General features: G+C 41.1%; 1 protein-coding gene across 1 annotated transcript in view; it reads right to left on the reverse strand.

Annotated features, from left to right (window-relative positions):
* The window catches only part of LOC104546742 (protein SHQ1 homolog), a gene marked incomplete at its 5' end in the record, with an annotated part of 33,760 nt that overhangs the window by 5,781 nt on the left and 10,082 nt on the right, over positions 1 to 17,897 (reverse strand). The window contains 3 exons of the mRNA XM_010192208.1: positions 10,154 to 10,274; positions 15,504 to 15,627; positions 17,516 to 17,569. Of these exons, the coding sequence (XP_010190510.1) occupies positions 10,154 to 10,274; positions 15,504 to 15,627; positions 17,516 to 17,569 (299 nt within the window). The remainder of the gene's footprint in view (positions 1 to 10,153; positions 10,275 to 15,503; positions 15,628 to 17,515; positions 17,570 to 17,897) is intronic.

Below are 17,897 nucleotides of genomic sequence, written 5' to 3' on the forward strand. Positions count from 1 at the left end.
GTTATTTAACTTATCTCCGCTCAGCAGGAGCTCTGCACACATAGCATTTATCTAATAGGAAAACTGTTGCATTAAGCAAAAGGCTTTCTGTCTGCTGGATCATGAGGTATTCCCAACTGCCTTGGTGTTTTACGTTTACTGTACGAGATGCCACAAAGTTTAAGGAGAAAGCGCCGGTCTATATTTAAACCACCTTTCTCAGCAAGGCCTGGAAAAACTCAGACTTATGAAAGGTTCAGAGACACCCTTTTTCGTCAATAAAACAGGTAAGATAACAAGCAACACGATCAGCCAAGAGTATAACCACTTCAAATGCGTTCCCAATTACGTATCTGGCACCACTGTTTACCATTTCCCACAATTATTCTTTTAGCCACAGGCATCGTAAGTATTAAGACACTTCTAGAGTTAATATTATCTCAGACATCACCAGATATTATCCCAAAGTAGAGCCCCAGCAGTTCAGATACAGAGGATGTATAAATTTGGTATCTGCAAGACACTGCGATTTCAGTGAAAATATCCAGGGTAATGAAATGTTCTGCCTTGCCACAGGGCTGGTTCAGGACAGGCTGCATTGGGACACTGCTGATGTTCCCGCATGGACCGCCCCTGGTGAGCACCTGCAGAAAGGCCAGGCCCTCCAGCCCTTCTCTCCCTTCCCTGCCCAGAGGACTCCATCCATCGCCGCCTTCCAGCCCAAGCCTGATCTGTCCAGATACAAGGGCTATGAAGAGACTTTGGTCAACATTCAGTCCCTTGATAACGCCAATGTTAACTTCCCACAGGAAGTCTGTCATGACCTTGGTGAAAATTAATGTCCCTATGGCAATAAGTCTACTGCTTAAGCTCTCTTGAAGCAGAAGGCTCAGCAAGTTACAGCCAAACATATCAAAAGATGAGAGTAAGCTCATACAAGAATAGCACAGCTGACAGAACATCCAACTATTCTTATATATGAGAAAAAAATTGTTCTTCAATTTAAATTCAGATGTCAGCTTCTATCTAGTCCTGCAGAGCAACTAGAAAATATCCTAAGGTCCAAATGAACAGAGAAGTCTAAAACCTGTTTTACATGGCTTTTTAAAAATGGCACCTGTATCCACAAAATTCCTTATTGCATCAGTGAAACAGAAAGATGAATATGCAACATTTATGAAATCACTTTCCAGCCTTTATTAGCTGGTTACCTCATCATAACCCCTATGAGATTTGAGAGAACCACAGAACAGGTAGTACAGTTAACAGCCACAAGATAAACCCAAACAGCACCATTCAACAGTTTCATGTGCTTAGTTTATTATACATTTTTATGGTAAGAGGCAGAACCAATAAATAACTCCATTAAAATCTCATTAGCTCTGATCTATGAGTACGGAAGATGATATAAGAACAAAGCTGAATTTAATGTGTCAGTGAAGGAGAAACAGGACCATTTTCTTCAGGACTCAGGTAAAAATTGACCTAAACCTTAACTAATCATCTACATTATCTGCAGAAAAGACAGACAGATGAGTGTAAACACAACAGAAATAACACAACATTTGTTCACATGATTCAGTGCTAGATTAACCACCGTCTTCACAGGAAACGAACAAACCATCTCCACCACACTAAAGCACTACAGATTGCTTTATTTCTACACTTTCTTATGAAAAGCCTACTGCTCAAATAAAACATGCTCAGTCCATTCAAGATATTTTATGCCATTACAGGTAACAACTCATTCTTTCCATTTGTCAAGAGGATGGATTCTGATTTTTAGCCTAAATAACTCAGGGTTATGCAGTTACACTGTCCATGTCTATACTTACCATTAATGATTTCCTTTCTAACAACTCCTGGCAACACCAGCCAACCTCCATCAAACTTAAAGAGCAACCAGAGTTTGAAAAAGATCTTTACATTCCTGCATTTCTCACGCAAAGCAGCAGAGGTATAAATAACGACTGCCATGAGAAAAGGCCGTCAGGACGCAGCCATCGTGTACCAGCGTGGTCAGGGCCACCGCTCCCCTCACCGACTGTGGGGCAGTGCCAGGACACTGCTGTGTGTGCTGCCCGTGGCCTGGCGGAGCTGTCACAGGGTGTGGGGAGATGGGGGCACAACACCCGGGTTTGCAGGAGGTTACTGGTTTGGTTTTATTTTGTTATCCCTCCCTTGCAGACATCAGACAAAGCAGAGACGGGAAAAGCATTCACTGCACACCAAATCTTTATCTTAAATGTAGGAAAACCACACTGCAAAAAAGGGAGCACGGGGTTCAAAAGAAGTCTGGAAAACACATATCCCTGTAAGCAAGACGCCACCACTTTTTAAATTAGCAGGATTAGAAGAATAGAAATCCAGCATAAAGAGACTAATTTGACAAGAGAAACCCACCACTTATCTGCAGGTGACAGAAAGCAGTCCTGCTCCATAAACCGTTGCTGATGTGGACGAATCCAGTGGGGTTAAGGGGAACATAAAATGCTTTCATCTTGAAATTCTGGCTTTCAAAGGGCACCACATGAATTCTGAGACTAAGAGAGTGATATACTTACACTGCAATCCAACTCGCAGTCTTGTAAACATGAACTGCTATCTAGACAGCTTAAAGTATTACAGTTTGTTAACCATAAATCAAATGGAAAACATAACACCATCACTTCAATTTAAGTGACTTCTTTTATGTTAATAAGTCTGAATACTTCAAGTGACTTTCCCTCCATATTTATTCTGAAATTCCACAGTGCTTCTTTCATAATGAATCTAAATACTGCATGAGCTGAACTTCACATTTATAAATATTTTTTAAAAAAAGATGAAGCTTTCCAATATTACATCTTACTTTCATTACTTGGTCCTTTTGATAAGTTGAAACCAAATATATCACAGTTTATAAAAGAAATCAAGTATAGCTTACTTATGTAGATGATACTATGAAAATATTCATAAGAGAAAACAGACTTAGAATTAATACTGGACTACAAAAGGAAACTGAACAGTATTTATATGTTTCAAGAATACTTTAACTGAGCTTCGAAGCAGCTCAGCATTGCCAAAACAGCTTCAGTGAGTTACAGCCAGTCCAAGTATCTCACTATGGCACAGCTTCCAAAGTCACATACAATAAATACAAATAATGAAAGATGAACAGATAGCTCACCACAAAACAGGCAGAAAGGAACAGATTTTCTAATGTGCTGTTAAGTACTGGCTGCAGCACAGAAAAGGAACACTGAGCCCCATCTCCCTCACATTTCTTAACTGCCAATACCGAGAACTTGGTCTTCACCGCTACGATCCAGGAGACAGCGCTCCTGGCACTCTCAATTACACCATTTACGATATGGGAATGAAAGGTACTCACACAAAGCAGTGCAGAAGATGTGAATTTCAGTGTCAGGATAACACTAGTAAATTAGAATACAAAAATAACGAGAACAACAATGACAATGGACAGGGTTACAGGCACAATTACAAACACACTACTCCAACATGATCCTACCCCTTTACAATGGAGTTATCCACCAAACCCAAAAAGCCCTAGTGAGGAAGATGAAAGTTCTAACTCTGACACTGCTCCATAGCTTCTGACTGACACCTGTAACACCAGAAGGGAAAACACCACCTGTAGCCTTCCCACTCACAGTCCGTTCTCAACTCACACCATGTAAACATAGAAAGACACCAAATCTGAGCATCTCGCAAATTCCCGGCAAGGAAGCAGATTGCTGCAAAGGCCTAAACTGAACAGCCTGCTCCCATTTTCCCCCACCCCACACCCTGGCGTGTTTGTAAGGCACCTCGTATCAGATGCTCTAGAGCATGATCTAATGAATACCAATAGTTAATGGCAACAATACCACCACACCCCACTGAATGGGCTGCTGACCCCAACAGGGAAGATTGTAGGCTGTGCATGCAGCATCATGTCCTGGCCCACACTGCAAGGAGTCCCCAGGGAGCAGTGGGCAATGGGTGCTAAGGCACAGACTAAATTATCATTGCATTCAACGTTTTACCTCTGTTCTGCCTTCAGCTTCATGAGGCAACCACTGCAAGGGGAAGAGGCCACGCTGGCTACTGACAAGGCTGGAAACAAAGCAGGAAGACACTACCAGCCCGCAGATCGGCTTCCTGCTTTGATCACAGCTGCACACTCCACCTGCTCAGAAAGGCAACAACTCCACCAGCTCATCCTTCCTCAGAGCCAGCGGAGATGTGCTGAGTGAAGAGACACGGCACGGATCTCTGACCCTCCTGCAGGCAGACAGGAGCTGCCTCCCAACAGCTTCCCAAAATCAAAGCTGTAGCCTGAGGGGGGAAAAAATGGCTTTTTTCTTTGCCTTCTCTATACACAGCAAGGTGCATTTCAGACACAGCCTGAAGGAATACAAGCTACAGAAAAGTGATGAAATAAATAGAAAAGAAAAAAACAACAGAGGAAAGCAGTGGAAACACATCAAAGGCAACTGCAGCTAGCAGCTGGGAGGAGAGATTAAATCCCTTGTTAAAAATCTGTTTTACAGGGCTTGCTAAAACACATATAAAGGGGAATTTCTGGTATTATATCCACCTGTCTATCACCTTTTTCAGCCTTCAGGGCAAACAGGGTTTTGCTTTAAGCCTCTTAAGTCACAATCTCGCATTACCTGGGTATTGTTATTTACAAAGTGCTCTACGTGCACCTACTGCTTTACAGACAATTCAAGTGACAGCTCAGGCCTTAAATAAGACGCAACATTTAATGAGAGGCATGGCAGCTCCAGATGACAGTAAACAAAAAGAAACCATATTAAAAACATGCATCAAAACGGTGAAAGGAGACATATACAATGTGCTTGTGAATTATTAGCTACTATTTTTAAATCAAAGAATTGTGATCTAAGGATTAAGAGCAGATGACTTGGGATGAGAACAAATAAATATGGGTTCTCTACCAAATGCAGGCATCAACAGTCAACGCACTCTTTGATAAACTGGTAAGCCCTTATCTAAGATTTAAGGAAAATTATAGCATTTTCTCTGGTAAGATTAGAAAAGGCTGTTTTAATAGCATAATAAATTGCACAGAACCTCAAATACTTTCTGCACCAGGCCCATACCAAGAGGTATTTTTTTGAGCTACGCTTTCTTGATGGAAACAAATAAGACAATCCAGAATTACCCACCAACCTAAGGAGAATGAGCCAACTGATAATTACTCCTCCCTAGGAAAATGTGAAAACTTATTGCTGCCTGAATTTTTCCTGTTTCTGGTTCAACTAGATGGATTTTACTTGTAATTCTTTTTGTTATACTACACAATGGTCAAAACCCCAAATGTCTGTCCCATCATACTGGCAGACAAGTCCAAATCAGCCCTTAACTTTCTTACCAATGAACTCCTGAGGTTATTTGGTCTCACAGTGACATAGGGACCATTTGAAGTGGCCATTCCCATTATTGGTAAAAGCTTGGAAAGCAGCTGGGACACCTGAAAGTTAACACACCGCTACGGGCTACCAGAGAAGTGAATGAAAAGCAAACCTCACACAGCAGATTACTCCAAGCAGGAAGTAAATGCAGTGTTGCCTGCTGCACGGGCTGCCAGCAGCAGCAATGCCAGCTTGTGAAGCCTGCTAAGAAGGAATTACAGTAATTGGGGATTGCAGTCACGAGCTGCTACAGCAAGTCACGGCAGGACAACAGGGGTGAAGCCTGGGTAACCAGGTGAAACTCTGCTTTCTTACCGTGTTCACGGTAACCACGAGCAGCACCAAGATTTTTCTGGTTTACACCTTGTACTTGTCTGGCTCTTCAGCCAAAACAGCAAATGAAAGAATAGCCTTGAAAGTAAAAATCTTCAAAATCCAACAAGTTGTTCTGATATTAACAAACAACTAGAATGTATGTTAAAATTCTATTTACATTCATCTAAAGATCATAAGATTTGACTACACCAGCTTGAAGATATTATAGGTTACAAAGTATTTTCCCAAATCTAGCAAAAGCTTAAGGTAATTCCTTCAGGAAGGCTGTCCTACATGACCTGTTCTCAAATGCATTTTGCTACTACAACACACAACACAAATAAAGATGTTATAATTTTTTGCAATAGAACAGATCGTGAATAAAAGGCAAGATGGTAAGTTGAAAAGTAGAAAAACAGCGATAATGAAAAATATAACACAAATTACATAAGATCAAATGCCTTATTCCCATACCCATAAACTTTTGAGAAGTATACAACTATACAACTGTGCCTAAGTAACTGCACTAACCCCTCGAAAACCACCAGGAGCACCAACAGCTTCATCTCCAAGTCAGGAACACAGGAAATACACTTACGGTTTCATAAACATGAATGTATGTTTAAACATTTATTTAAATGTTAGGTAAATACATTTTAAACCAGCCTGGGGCTCAATTGTTCTCTTACGCAGGGACGCAGAGCAGTGCGTATTGCGGCTATTGGACAACCAGTGGTTCCCCAAAGCTTTCTGCTCTCGCTCATCTCCATCTGCTCAGAAGAAGGTGTAAAAGACGGAGAAAAGCTCAGATTTCTAACACGAATTCAGTTACAATTTCACCTTGGAGAGGCTGCCATATACCTATCGTAGTGGTCTGCAAAAGCTCTGATCTAAAGGAAAAAAGCACACAAACCAGACAAATTAAATTTAATTTTATTATGGAAATGGAAGTAATAACACAAGTGACAGCAGGGTGGTTGATAAGCTCACTTAGCGGGGGTTCAAATGAAGTGATGACATGTCACTATGACCTCGGGGGTTAAAGATGCAATTTTCCATCTGGCTGCATCTGGTTTTTCCACATAAATGTTGACACCACCTGCCAAGATTTACTACGAGCTGCCTCCATGGGTCTTTGTCTAGCTCTTGTTACCCAGGTTAACATTTACTTTTCCCTCTTTTCTGATCGGTTTTGCAGAGCAATGTACTGCCTTTCTTCAAAACCCAGCGAACACATAAAAGGATCTGACACGCCACTTTATGCAACAGATCAACTTATTAATAGTAACTTCACAAGCAGCTCAAAGAGATACTAGAAACCTAGAAAGCAGGTAAAACTAGCTTTAAGATTGCAAACAGGAAGACAAAATTCTAGCAACAATTGCTAGTATTTTGTATTGTCTAAGACTTCTAGGAATCTACTTTTCCCTCAGTAACAGATACCTGAATGAAATCATTTTTCTGAAATAAAAAAGATCCTTAGAATTAAAAATCTGGCTTGCACCAGCCATATCCAATTGATTATTAACCTGCATGTGTTTTATTCAGCAGCTTAATAATTTCTAGCTCCAGATATATTATGCTTAAAATAAATCATCTTTTGCCAGCCCAGTGACAAATTGAGTTATTCATCTAATTCAGTCACAGCCAAACCATGATCTCAAACCAAATTTGTGATCAGCCATTGATACACTGTTGGCTGTAAGGTTTTTGTTTCCATGTTGGCTATTTAAAAGCTAGTACCTGCCAGTGGTATTCCTCTCCTGGAGGCTTAATCTGGAACAGCACTGTACGTTTGCTACCACTTGATACATCCAGTACATTTTTGCCTACCCCAAACTTTTCTAGGTTTAGAACCTACAGGTCCCAGGCATTTCCCTGCCAGTAGAGATGAGCTAAAAAACTCGCTTCAAGCTGTTTTTAAAGTGCTCAGATTCTTCACTAGCAAGAACTTGCAGTCTGTTTTAACTGTTAAAACCACAAGGCCCCAACCTCCACTGGGACTTGGTTATGTATCAGGGAAAGAGGGGAAGAAAAGAAAATCCCTCCACCAGCTGTGAGAGCACCCTGGGACCACAGCTATGAAAAGACAGGGAAACCAAGACAAAGAAAGTTAATGAAGCTTGCACGGAGCAAAGAATAGCAAAGAAACAAAACAGAGAAAGTGTCCAGACTGATCAGATGTGCAAATAACTTCATTATGACCACAACCAAAATAGCCGTAAATACCTTCCCCTCCCAAAACTCTTTCGCCACAAGGCAACGACCAGAGGGATGTTGTAGCCTTTGCCTGCAATGGGAGACGCACCACCGTCCTCTCCAGACACCTCACTCACATCGGGGAGCTGCAAACTCTCATCCTTAGCAGACAAGTTGCCACCCACTTCTGTATCTGTTAAGGTATTTTCTGAATGACAAGGGAACTTCATTATTCCCTTCAACATAAAGGAAAAACCTGAGTGTTCCTGTTCACTTAACTTCAAGCACATGCTTCACTGCTAACTGAACAGGAATGACTTAAGCATATGCTTAAATGCCTTCCTGATTCAGACCCTAAAAATAGGAATGGTTTCTGCAGCTCCTCTTTCTCTTGTTCCCTTAATGACAGACAACTATTGTGCCATGTCATTATGACAAGAAGGGAGCTTAATTGCCCTCTTTCCAGAAGCTGTCAGTTCTGCTTAACTGGTACATAATGGATGTGTCTGGGAGCAAATGTGTTAATGTATCAGTCACTTATATCTACCATACATTTTCCTCTGCTGTATTTAAAGAAAGCCTTGGGTTTTATGACTGACTTGCTAGACATTATATTCATTGATACGGGCAGCAGTGATATTAATGTCTTATGACTCATTTCTTTGTGAAAGATGCATGAAATAACTTTCTGCTTCTTCACTTACTGCACTTTTTCAACTCAACTTCAACCTGAACATGAATTTCCCCATACCTGTATTTAAGGAGTGGCCAAAAAAGGCCTCCTCAGAAATGACAATGTAAAATAAACCAACTGTTCCTGTAACTAATCAGGAATGATGAATCCAAATATTTGAAAACACCTGTAGTTGCTTTAGAATTTTTTGTGTATTGTTGCCTATAGGAATATAGTCATTGAAAGCACACAGGGAAGAGTAAAAATCAGCAATATCTATGACATGTAATATGCAGCTATGAAATGAAGGCCTTTAATTCTCTATAAATACCAATAAGGCCACACCTGAATACACAGCCTGTGCAAACCAGCTCAATTCTCTTCCATATTCCCCTTTCTGATCATGATTATTACCAAGCTCCCTCTATACCCCTTCACTGCCTTCCTTGTGTACTTAAGAAGTAATTTTTTCTCCCACAGTCTCTTGTTAAATTGTCAGCTGGAATACAAAGACTATTTTTAACAACTGTTTTATGAGTCTATGTTGCTATATTTACAAATATGACAATGGCAATTTTTGTGTTTGTATTAGGCGGCCTTCCTTTTCACAGAAACACTGCTTGTAACTCATGTGCGTACTTTGGTGGGTCTTCAGAGAAGGGTGGGAAGACAAAAAGTGAGGGAGAAAAAACAAAAGCTGTACGGAAAATAGAATACAACTGACAAGAGCAATACAAAGCTTAGCAAGGTTTGAACACGCAGCTTTGTTCCTTCAATCCATTTCTGTCTTCCTACCAATACCTTGGTTCTTAAACCATTACAAGCCATGCAGATCCTTCAAACCAGTCTGATTGCAAAGTCCCCAAGACTCTGGCAATCAGTAAAGCCACGCTGACCCCATGGAAAGAGCCAGGCGAGACTCAGAAGTGAAGTGCAGTGACTTTGGAAGCAGCAGAATCACCGCTTCCCGTCAGGAAAGGGGGAGGCAAAGCCTCTGCCAGGGAGAGTGGCTGGCAAGCGGCAACAGGAGTGAGAGTGCATAGCACAGATCTGGTGCTAATAATCAATCAGAACAACTGCTGCAGCCCACACATCACCTGGTTCATACAGATGTGAATGGTCTGCATGTGCATCTGACCAGAACTGGAACTTGTCAATTCTATTGGAAGCTATACATTCAACCCTGAAACAGAAATTATTTCCAACCTCTGTCCTAATGTTACCTAAGTGCTGTATAAACATTTTTGTTCCCAAGAAAGATGGCAATACAATTAAAATTCCCCAGAAGCTGTTTTTTCCCCCCAAATCATTAACATATTCATGAAAATTCACATTTTTACTTCAGATGCAGTTCCTCCCTCCCTTCTCCAATGAAGTCACTACATTGAAAAATGCACTGAATGCCTTTATGTATTAAGAATAGCTGGATAGCCAAGGTTACTAAATGAAAAAGACTGATCACATTTCCACTTACAGTGGATAGCAATTATTTTGATTTTACTTACATCTGTTCATAGATGAACGTTGAAAACATTCCCCCATCAATAACTACTCAAGAACTTACTTGATTTTTTGAATCCAGATGCAATAGTCTGTAATGAAGAGATCGTTCAGGATGTAGGCAGGGTCGTTCTCCATAAAAATCTTGTGAATGTCCAGCAGACACTTCAAAACTGCAGCTCTGCCTGGAAACAGATGTGATTTTTGTAATTCACCAGAAATCACAACAGATCTTTCCCACCTCCTCACCTTTGAGGCTTTAATAACCACGCTACCCACAACCATCCTGTAACAGTCTCGGAACAGCAGTGAGATGAGTTCGCCCTTCAGTATCCACTTCTATGAGGATGTGCAGCCTCTGAACTCAGGAGCAATCCCTGGGCAGGACAGAAGCCTCAAGACACAGCCATGCTGTAACTGTCCACAGCTGAGCAGCCTCCTCCCCCAGTTTGTTCCCATCTCACTGAGCTGGGCTGGTGCAAACTTTAGCACAGCCCTACAGTGGACTATATAAAAACAAATTCAAGTTGAAAAGTAACGCGCAAATACCAAAAAGCTATGTCCCATCGTTTATCTGAAGAAACAGAAAACCTATTTCCCTGTAGGCCTATGCAAATACCTGTGCTGAAAGACAATGAGGTTGGGAACACAGCCCACAGCAGGGCCAAGCACGCAGGAGCCACTGCACTGGTGTGAGCGATAGCACAGCTCAGCACCAGACCATGGCCTTGAATGGAGCAGAACTTCTGACTTCTGTCATTACAGAATAATCCGGCCAACCGACCCCTCAGAAAGAAAACCCACATCAGGCTCAAGAAGCTGCCGTTTGACACACACAGAGCTGATACACGCAGTAACAGATGATAAACTTCTCTTATTCCACAAGCAGAAATCTGTCTGTGGACAGTTTAATTTTCTTCATGAACAGCGGTTGCATACAAAGAGAACCGACTAATGCAATCTCCAATTAGCTGGAATCTCCTCCCTTAGTTTTCTGATGAAAGTCGCTCAAGGGTTAAGTGCTGGAACACTAACAAAAAATAAAATTATTTTCACTGTTTAATGGGGGGGAAAAAACAACATTCAAATGAAAACAGCCACTACTGCAAATGGAATCTAATAACCCTGTCCCAAGAGGCTGGCTCCTCCTAGGCTATGAAACCTGAACAGGGACGAAATTACATTTCACAGATTAAAAAAAACCTAAAAAGTAAGAGTTCAGCACTCCCCCTGCTGTTCAGGAACAAAATGTGTTTGTTTGTTTGCAATTCCATGCTGAAAAAACAGAGAATGAAAGTTAAAGAATGAGGAAAAAGGCAATAAATGGAAAGAACCTGAAGAGCAAGACACCATGGCAATCAGAACTGGAAAAACCCCACGGTTTGGAAGAGAAAAAAGTCAGGAAAGAAAACATAAAACCCCCAATATGAGTGATGACTTTTTAGATTGTATCGCCATCGATGGTTGTCAAGCCAAGCTTGTCAAGCTTCACTATTTTGACTAAAGAGCAGCACGCTCTTTTAAAAAGGAATGATATGCGGAATTAAAATTTTGCTAATTTTTTAGGTTCTAGCTGTCAAGCTGCCAGACTGAACCATTTACAACATTCACTGCTGTTACTCATCTGCCAAGTAACAATGTAAATTAGCGACTGCAACACGAATTCTCAATAAAAAGGAGTCTTTCTTCATAAATTACAGTTTTATATTATAGCAGCTTAATGGGCCTCTAATCAGAGAGGCTGCTAATCCAGCCAGACTTGATGAAACGGGGAACCCTCCATCCAGGAAAGCACACGGAGCACGGCAAACTTCCACATGCTGCTTTCAGAATCCATGCACCCTACAAACAAGAAGTCCTTATACAAAGCTGCGTTCAACTCCTTACCACACGAATAAAGACAACTTGAGGAGCAAGCGCTATTTAAGCCCTAATGTAGGATATTCCATACCACGCAGACGGTTCTTGGCCTGTTTCTGTGAGGTTCCACACCGCAGGTTTTGGCTGTGGATCTCCCCTGCAGTGCTCAGCACACGCCTGGTGTCACCGTCAGGCGGTGGCTGTAATTCAGCCATAGGATTTGTAGCCACAGGATTGTCATTTTTTAAAATACACTGTATACCTGACTTAAGCAAGCCATGGAATAGAGATGAATACATGCTAATGATAACCCACTGCACTTTCTTCACACAGCTTAAAGATGGAAGCACTTTTAAGTACAAGGGTGAAGAAGAAAAATCGTCTACTTAGAAGAACACCAACAAATACTTAAGAGCAGACACAAGAAACTTTCATAATCTTAGGAAAATATGAATGTTTTAAGTCAGTTTTTGCATATTTTCTGTGTAAAGTTACAGCTCTGCACTATAATGTTCAACACTGATCAATTACTCATCATTACACTGATACATCTTTGTTAGTCAACTGTCACACACAGTATATGCATTTTGTTGGAAAGAGCATTGTAGCTGGAGGTACCACTGCACTTCATTCCAATTTTTAACCCCATCCAAAGAAAACATAAATACAGCAGATGCCCTAGATAACTGCGCTGAATTCTGAACAGTTTTACTCAAGTATTTTAAAGTATTACACATCACTAAGCATATGAAAAAAATCTGCTGAGGAACTCAACATTAACCAGCTTAATGCATTCATCGTACAATTAACACTCTGGCAGGAAGTCAATTCACAATAAAAAGTGTTTCAACTACACCCAAGGATCCTTAATAGCTAAAAAATGCAGTATCCTGTACCTTGGAAGCAATCCACCAACAGAGCACCAATATTTTTAAAGTCAAGTCACGTCACTTGAGGCATTACAATTCAGTCCCATCAGAATTCTTTACGATTTTTAAATAATCTACTGTGCTTATTGTTACCGAAACATTGTGTTATACCATGTCCCAGCTTCCATTACCAGCATCCTGAAAGAAACCTCAAGTCAGGATGAGGTCAAGTCAAACCAATTCTTCCTTTAAGTTAAACACCAGTCTTCTTGCCTCTACATGAAAAGGAAGAGTTTTCTGGTGCTATTTAATGGTATTCATTATCTCCACAGTCATTTTTACCTACGTGCATCACACACAGAGCAATGGAGTGCCAAATGGGCGAGGCATCATCTCCAGTAAACAAAGAGGGTAACAGAGTATTTAGCGCTCTCTGTAACTGCTATGCTTTGAACGTGTCATAGTTTGCTAAGTATTTTGTAAAAACAGAAATTCCTCAAAACCATGGCTCAACTTCCACTGAAGTCTGAAGGAGGAAACACTCCGACTGAACAATCCTTGGCAGCAGCAGCATTATCTACAAATCCATTTCATTTAAGAATACACAGACACACACACTTCTCCCCAATCCCTTCTGGCTGTATACAGGCAATACATCCATTTTTGTATCTTTCCCAGTTCTTTGGTAGTTGGCTATTGTAAAAACTTGCCATTTTTCACATTCTACATAGCAAATACTGATTTGATACACAGAGCCCAGGACTGTCAGAAGTTAACATCCATCACCATTACTTTCATCACTACACTGCTAAGTTGCTAACGCCCCTCCCAGCAGATTTATGTGCGCATGAAGGAAGTAATAGATCTGTGTCTGCTCCCCAGGCAGCACCTGGAGATCACCACGGCTCACGCTCCAGACAGCGTCCTGTTCTCCACTGGTAACAGCTCCAGCTGAAACGGGCACACGCTCTCTTGTCTTTGCGGCGTCCTGAAGACGCACGGGCAGCTCTGTGGAGGCAGCGCTCGCCCCATCCTGCACCGTTTCCAGGCAACCAGCACAGCAGAGCACAGCCACGCACAGGACGGAGCCAGACCTGCTGCAGCTCTGAGCCTCCTCCACTGCTTCCAAACCATCCCAGCCACCAGCTAAAGCTGATTCCCTTTGAAAGCTCATAGCAGTAATTTTTAGGCAAATCACTGCTGTCAGAACAAACAAGGCTCTGCTGTTTGACATCTCCTGTCTCGAGAGAGGATGAGTGAGCATTCCCAAACTACTCCTCCAGAGAAGACAGGGACTTTGCTGCTGGAGCACAACCATTGTGGGCAACACGGGGACACCGTGACAAGCACTACTGGGGCCACTGTATTTTGGAAGCGGAGGGTAAAGAGGCAACAGCAGCCACATGCCCGATGTAGGAGGATGGAGCAGGACATCTGACACACACATAGCAGATGCCACCTCCCTCACCAAACTACTCCAAGTAGTCTGTTGAGTCACTGGATGCTTGCTCCAATAACACCTTTCATTATAACATCAAAAGCAAGGCAAGTAACTTACCTCCCATGTGCTATCACTGAACATGAACCACAAAACTACCCCTTGCCCCCAAATGTGTGATTCTGTTTGGCAATACCACACTGGCACACAGGAAGGAACTGTTCAGGAACAAAGATGGCAAGATGTCAAACACAGGTATTGGAACAGGAAAACAAATACAACCAATGGACTGGCTCAGTTTAAAAATAAAAATATAAAAAATAAACATACCCAATGCAAAACAAGATTATCTAATTCTAGGAAAAGCACCTGGCAAGTAGAGCAGGAATTCAGCATTAGGGTAAGCATTAGGGTAAGCTTCCTTTCTGTGAAAATCTTACCACCACTGACCAGGGTCACATTAAAACAATATTCCTTCCAAACAGTAAACCATGCAGGGAAGCTGCCCAGATCTGCAACTGCAAAACCACCATGAGCAGAACTTAATCAAACAGAACAGCTGGAACAACTGCAGACAACGACACTTCAAAAACTCTCTTAGATGGAGAGAGATCATGGGAGTTACCAGAATCCCTGCAGTCCTGAGGGTTTCAGTCAGGCAGTGAAAGAACAGAGAACAACAGAAAACAGCAGCACTGTCACAACAAGTGACCCTGCTTTGAAATAAATAACAGGGCCTAAAACAATTATAGCATCTAATCTATCGTAACAAAAGCTTCATTAAAATGTTCTTTTTACACAGAAAAACCTCTTTACAGAAAATTACAGTATAAAGAAAAATACTTTAAAGACCTTTTCCCTAAAGCTTTACAAATCACAGCTGGACTATCCTGATTCACGAAGACACAAGATCTGATCAAAGATTTTTCTAAGGATGAGACATTCATTACATTTCTTCTGTGTAGATTTTCTAGTGCGAATAATACAGCTGAATTTTACACCACAACTGCACGCATTATCCATTAGCTAATAAATGAGTTGCTTCAGGAGCTTTTTCCTGGTAAGGACACTGATTTGGTTCTCTTCTCTCCCCAGCTCCATTTTCCCAAACCACAAGATGGCCAGAAATGTGGATACCAATCAGGTTTGGGTGAAACCAAACACAGGATTCAAAAGTGATTAAAAAAATCCCAGATCTATGAGCAACGTGGCTGTATTGGCACCGCTCCCATCCCTACAGAACTTACCCAGTTGCAGTATCATGACTGTATCGCTGCAGGCACGAGTCACTAATCCAAAGTGTCTGTACAGGGGATAGCACAGTACTCTTCTTCCAAAAGATACCAGGACGTCATTAATGCTAGTGAAACGCTGTGTACATCAGTGAAAAAGCTGAGTTAGTCTGTGTGCTTTGCAATACAAAGAATTAGGGGTCTGTTCGTTTGTTTTCCTCATAGCAGAATAGGAAAAAAACCGCACATTTTTATATATTATGCGTTTAAAGATCTGTATTTTAACAGATATGGAAATCAACATGTTAAATAGAAACAAGACACTGCACATTTAGTTTGCACGGCAGGATAACAGAAGTTCTCTACGTTTTAGTGGTTTTGAACTAAAAAAAGAACGTAGAGAACACCAGAATAAAACATCTAACTCGAGACTTCGCCATTCCTTAGATTAAAGCAATAAATTACATCTGTCCCACATTATTATATATATTAAGGGAAAGCTATAAAAAGCCTTTTAAGAATAAAGAAAAATTAAAACCACATGATATTAACAAAATACATGTGTACATATAAGATCTTTAAAAATGATACATGACTGCCTTTCATGAAAACTACAGATATTCAAGACAGGAATAAATATATCTGCCTAGGGAAAGCAGTTCGCTGTCCTCCTTTACGAACCTGTAATTTACACAGAGCAGAGGCATTAACGAGTTAGTAAAGACTTTGTTAAAAGAGCGACTTCCTTTCCAGCTTTCACTTTTCAAGACAAAATATTCCATTTATGAATTCAAATAAAAATACCTATTTCATCTTGAACTCTCAATTTATTAAAATTAATAAAAACGCTTTGCTGACAGCCAGCACTTTTTGGCATTATATGACTACCTCAACCCATTTTTCATTTTAACGGATCGCCAGTAAGCATCTAAATAATTTATGTTTTGTTATTTAATATTTAGAGTCTAAGGTGTGCACGTGTCACGCACAGCAAAATGGCAGTCGGTTCAAACAAACCATAGCTGAGGCAGTTTTGTTTACAGATTGATGAAAACACCCGCCTCTCCATGGTTTGTATAACAGATATAGCTATTAACAGCTTGGTGCCAGGAGACTGAATTTCCTGGGTGTGAAATATACTGTTGGCACAGGCTGCGCCAAGAACTGCTACATTATAGGATAAGCATAAGCAGAAAACTCCTTCGCTATGTTAGGATATGGATCTGAAAAAAAAAATTGAGAGTTAAGGCAATCACGGCATTTTAACTGCAAGCCTTTGACTTGCTGCTGCAGAACTTCGGGTGGAAACAAACTAAAACGAACAGATCCAGAAAACCAGTCCCCTAGGACAAGTTATTACTGAATATAACATCTGCCATTACTAGGAATGTTTAAAGGACTGAACCCCAAAACCCTGTCCCATCTCATTCCTGATCCTGCAGTAATTTCAGGAATGAAGATGAGACAGTCCCTTCCATCACAAGAAATCAGGGGTTCCAGGCCAGGTCAAGTCCCTTCCACTTCCAGTTCTGCAACAACTGAATTACACAGCCCGTGTGCTTTCAGTAAACATCTGGAAGCACAGAGCACAGAACTGTTTGTTTCCTCTAGTCTATACTGGTTTCAAAGGGCTAGCAGCAACCAAACATTAGGGATGCAGCAATAACACATATGTGAGGAATAGTTACAGTTACTTCCTAAATAACAGTCGGGACTTGTGACTCAAGCCCAGGAGCTAGGGACAGTGTGTAGGGACAGCTTTTCATAGTGCCTGTCCCCAGCTGTTCCAGAAAGTGCCTAGCAGCAGCCCAGCACCCAGAGAAGGGATCAACCCCCAGCCTCTTGAGGCTGCCAGCAGCTGAGAGCCCAGAAGTCACAATCAGTTTCTTGTAATACTTATAAAAAAGAGGACACACACTTAATTCATCTTCAATACTGAAAGAGTAAGCTTTTGACAAAGGCATCATACGATAGCAAAAACAAATAACAACACAAACACATAATGCAGAACTCCAGTTTTAACTTACCTCCAGCCAGCACAACGTTGAACTCAGTTTCCTGATGTTCCAAGATGATTCAACCTGGTTTTAAAAGGAGCCCATAAAAGAAGTATTATCCAACTGAACATTCGAGACTGCTGGCAAACTACTTAAAGTAACGTTCTGGCAGCAGTCTAAGAACCTTTGTGAATATGAAGCAGTAATTATATTATGTGCATTCAAAAGGCCACAGGACAGCATTAAAAATTATATTGCAATGCAGATGTTAAATAACTGAATTGGTTTCCACATTGGGAATAACTAGCCCATCCATAAAAACCTTTAAAATACAACAGCAGTCACAGAAAAGCTGTATTTAGTGGAATTCTGCCCCTTTTTACCAAGCAACAGAAACTTGAATCAACAAAGC

This window comes from Mesitornis unicolor, unplaced genomic scaffold (genome assembly GCF_000695765.1).
Source record: "Mesitornis unicolor isolate BGI_N332 unplaced genomic scaffold, ASM69576v1 scaffold2099, whole genome shotgun sequence".
In the NCBI taxonomy this organism is placed as follows: domain Eukaryota; kingdom Metazoa; phylum Chordata; class Aves; order Mesitornithiformes; family Mesitornithidae; genus Mesitornis; species Mesitornis unicolor.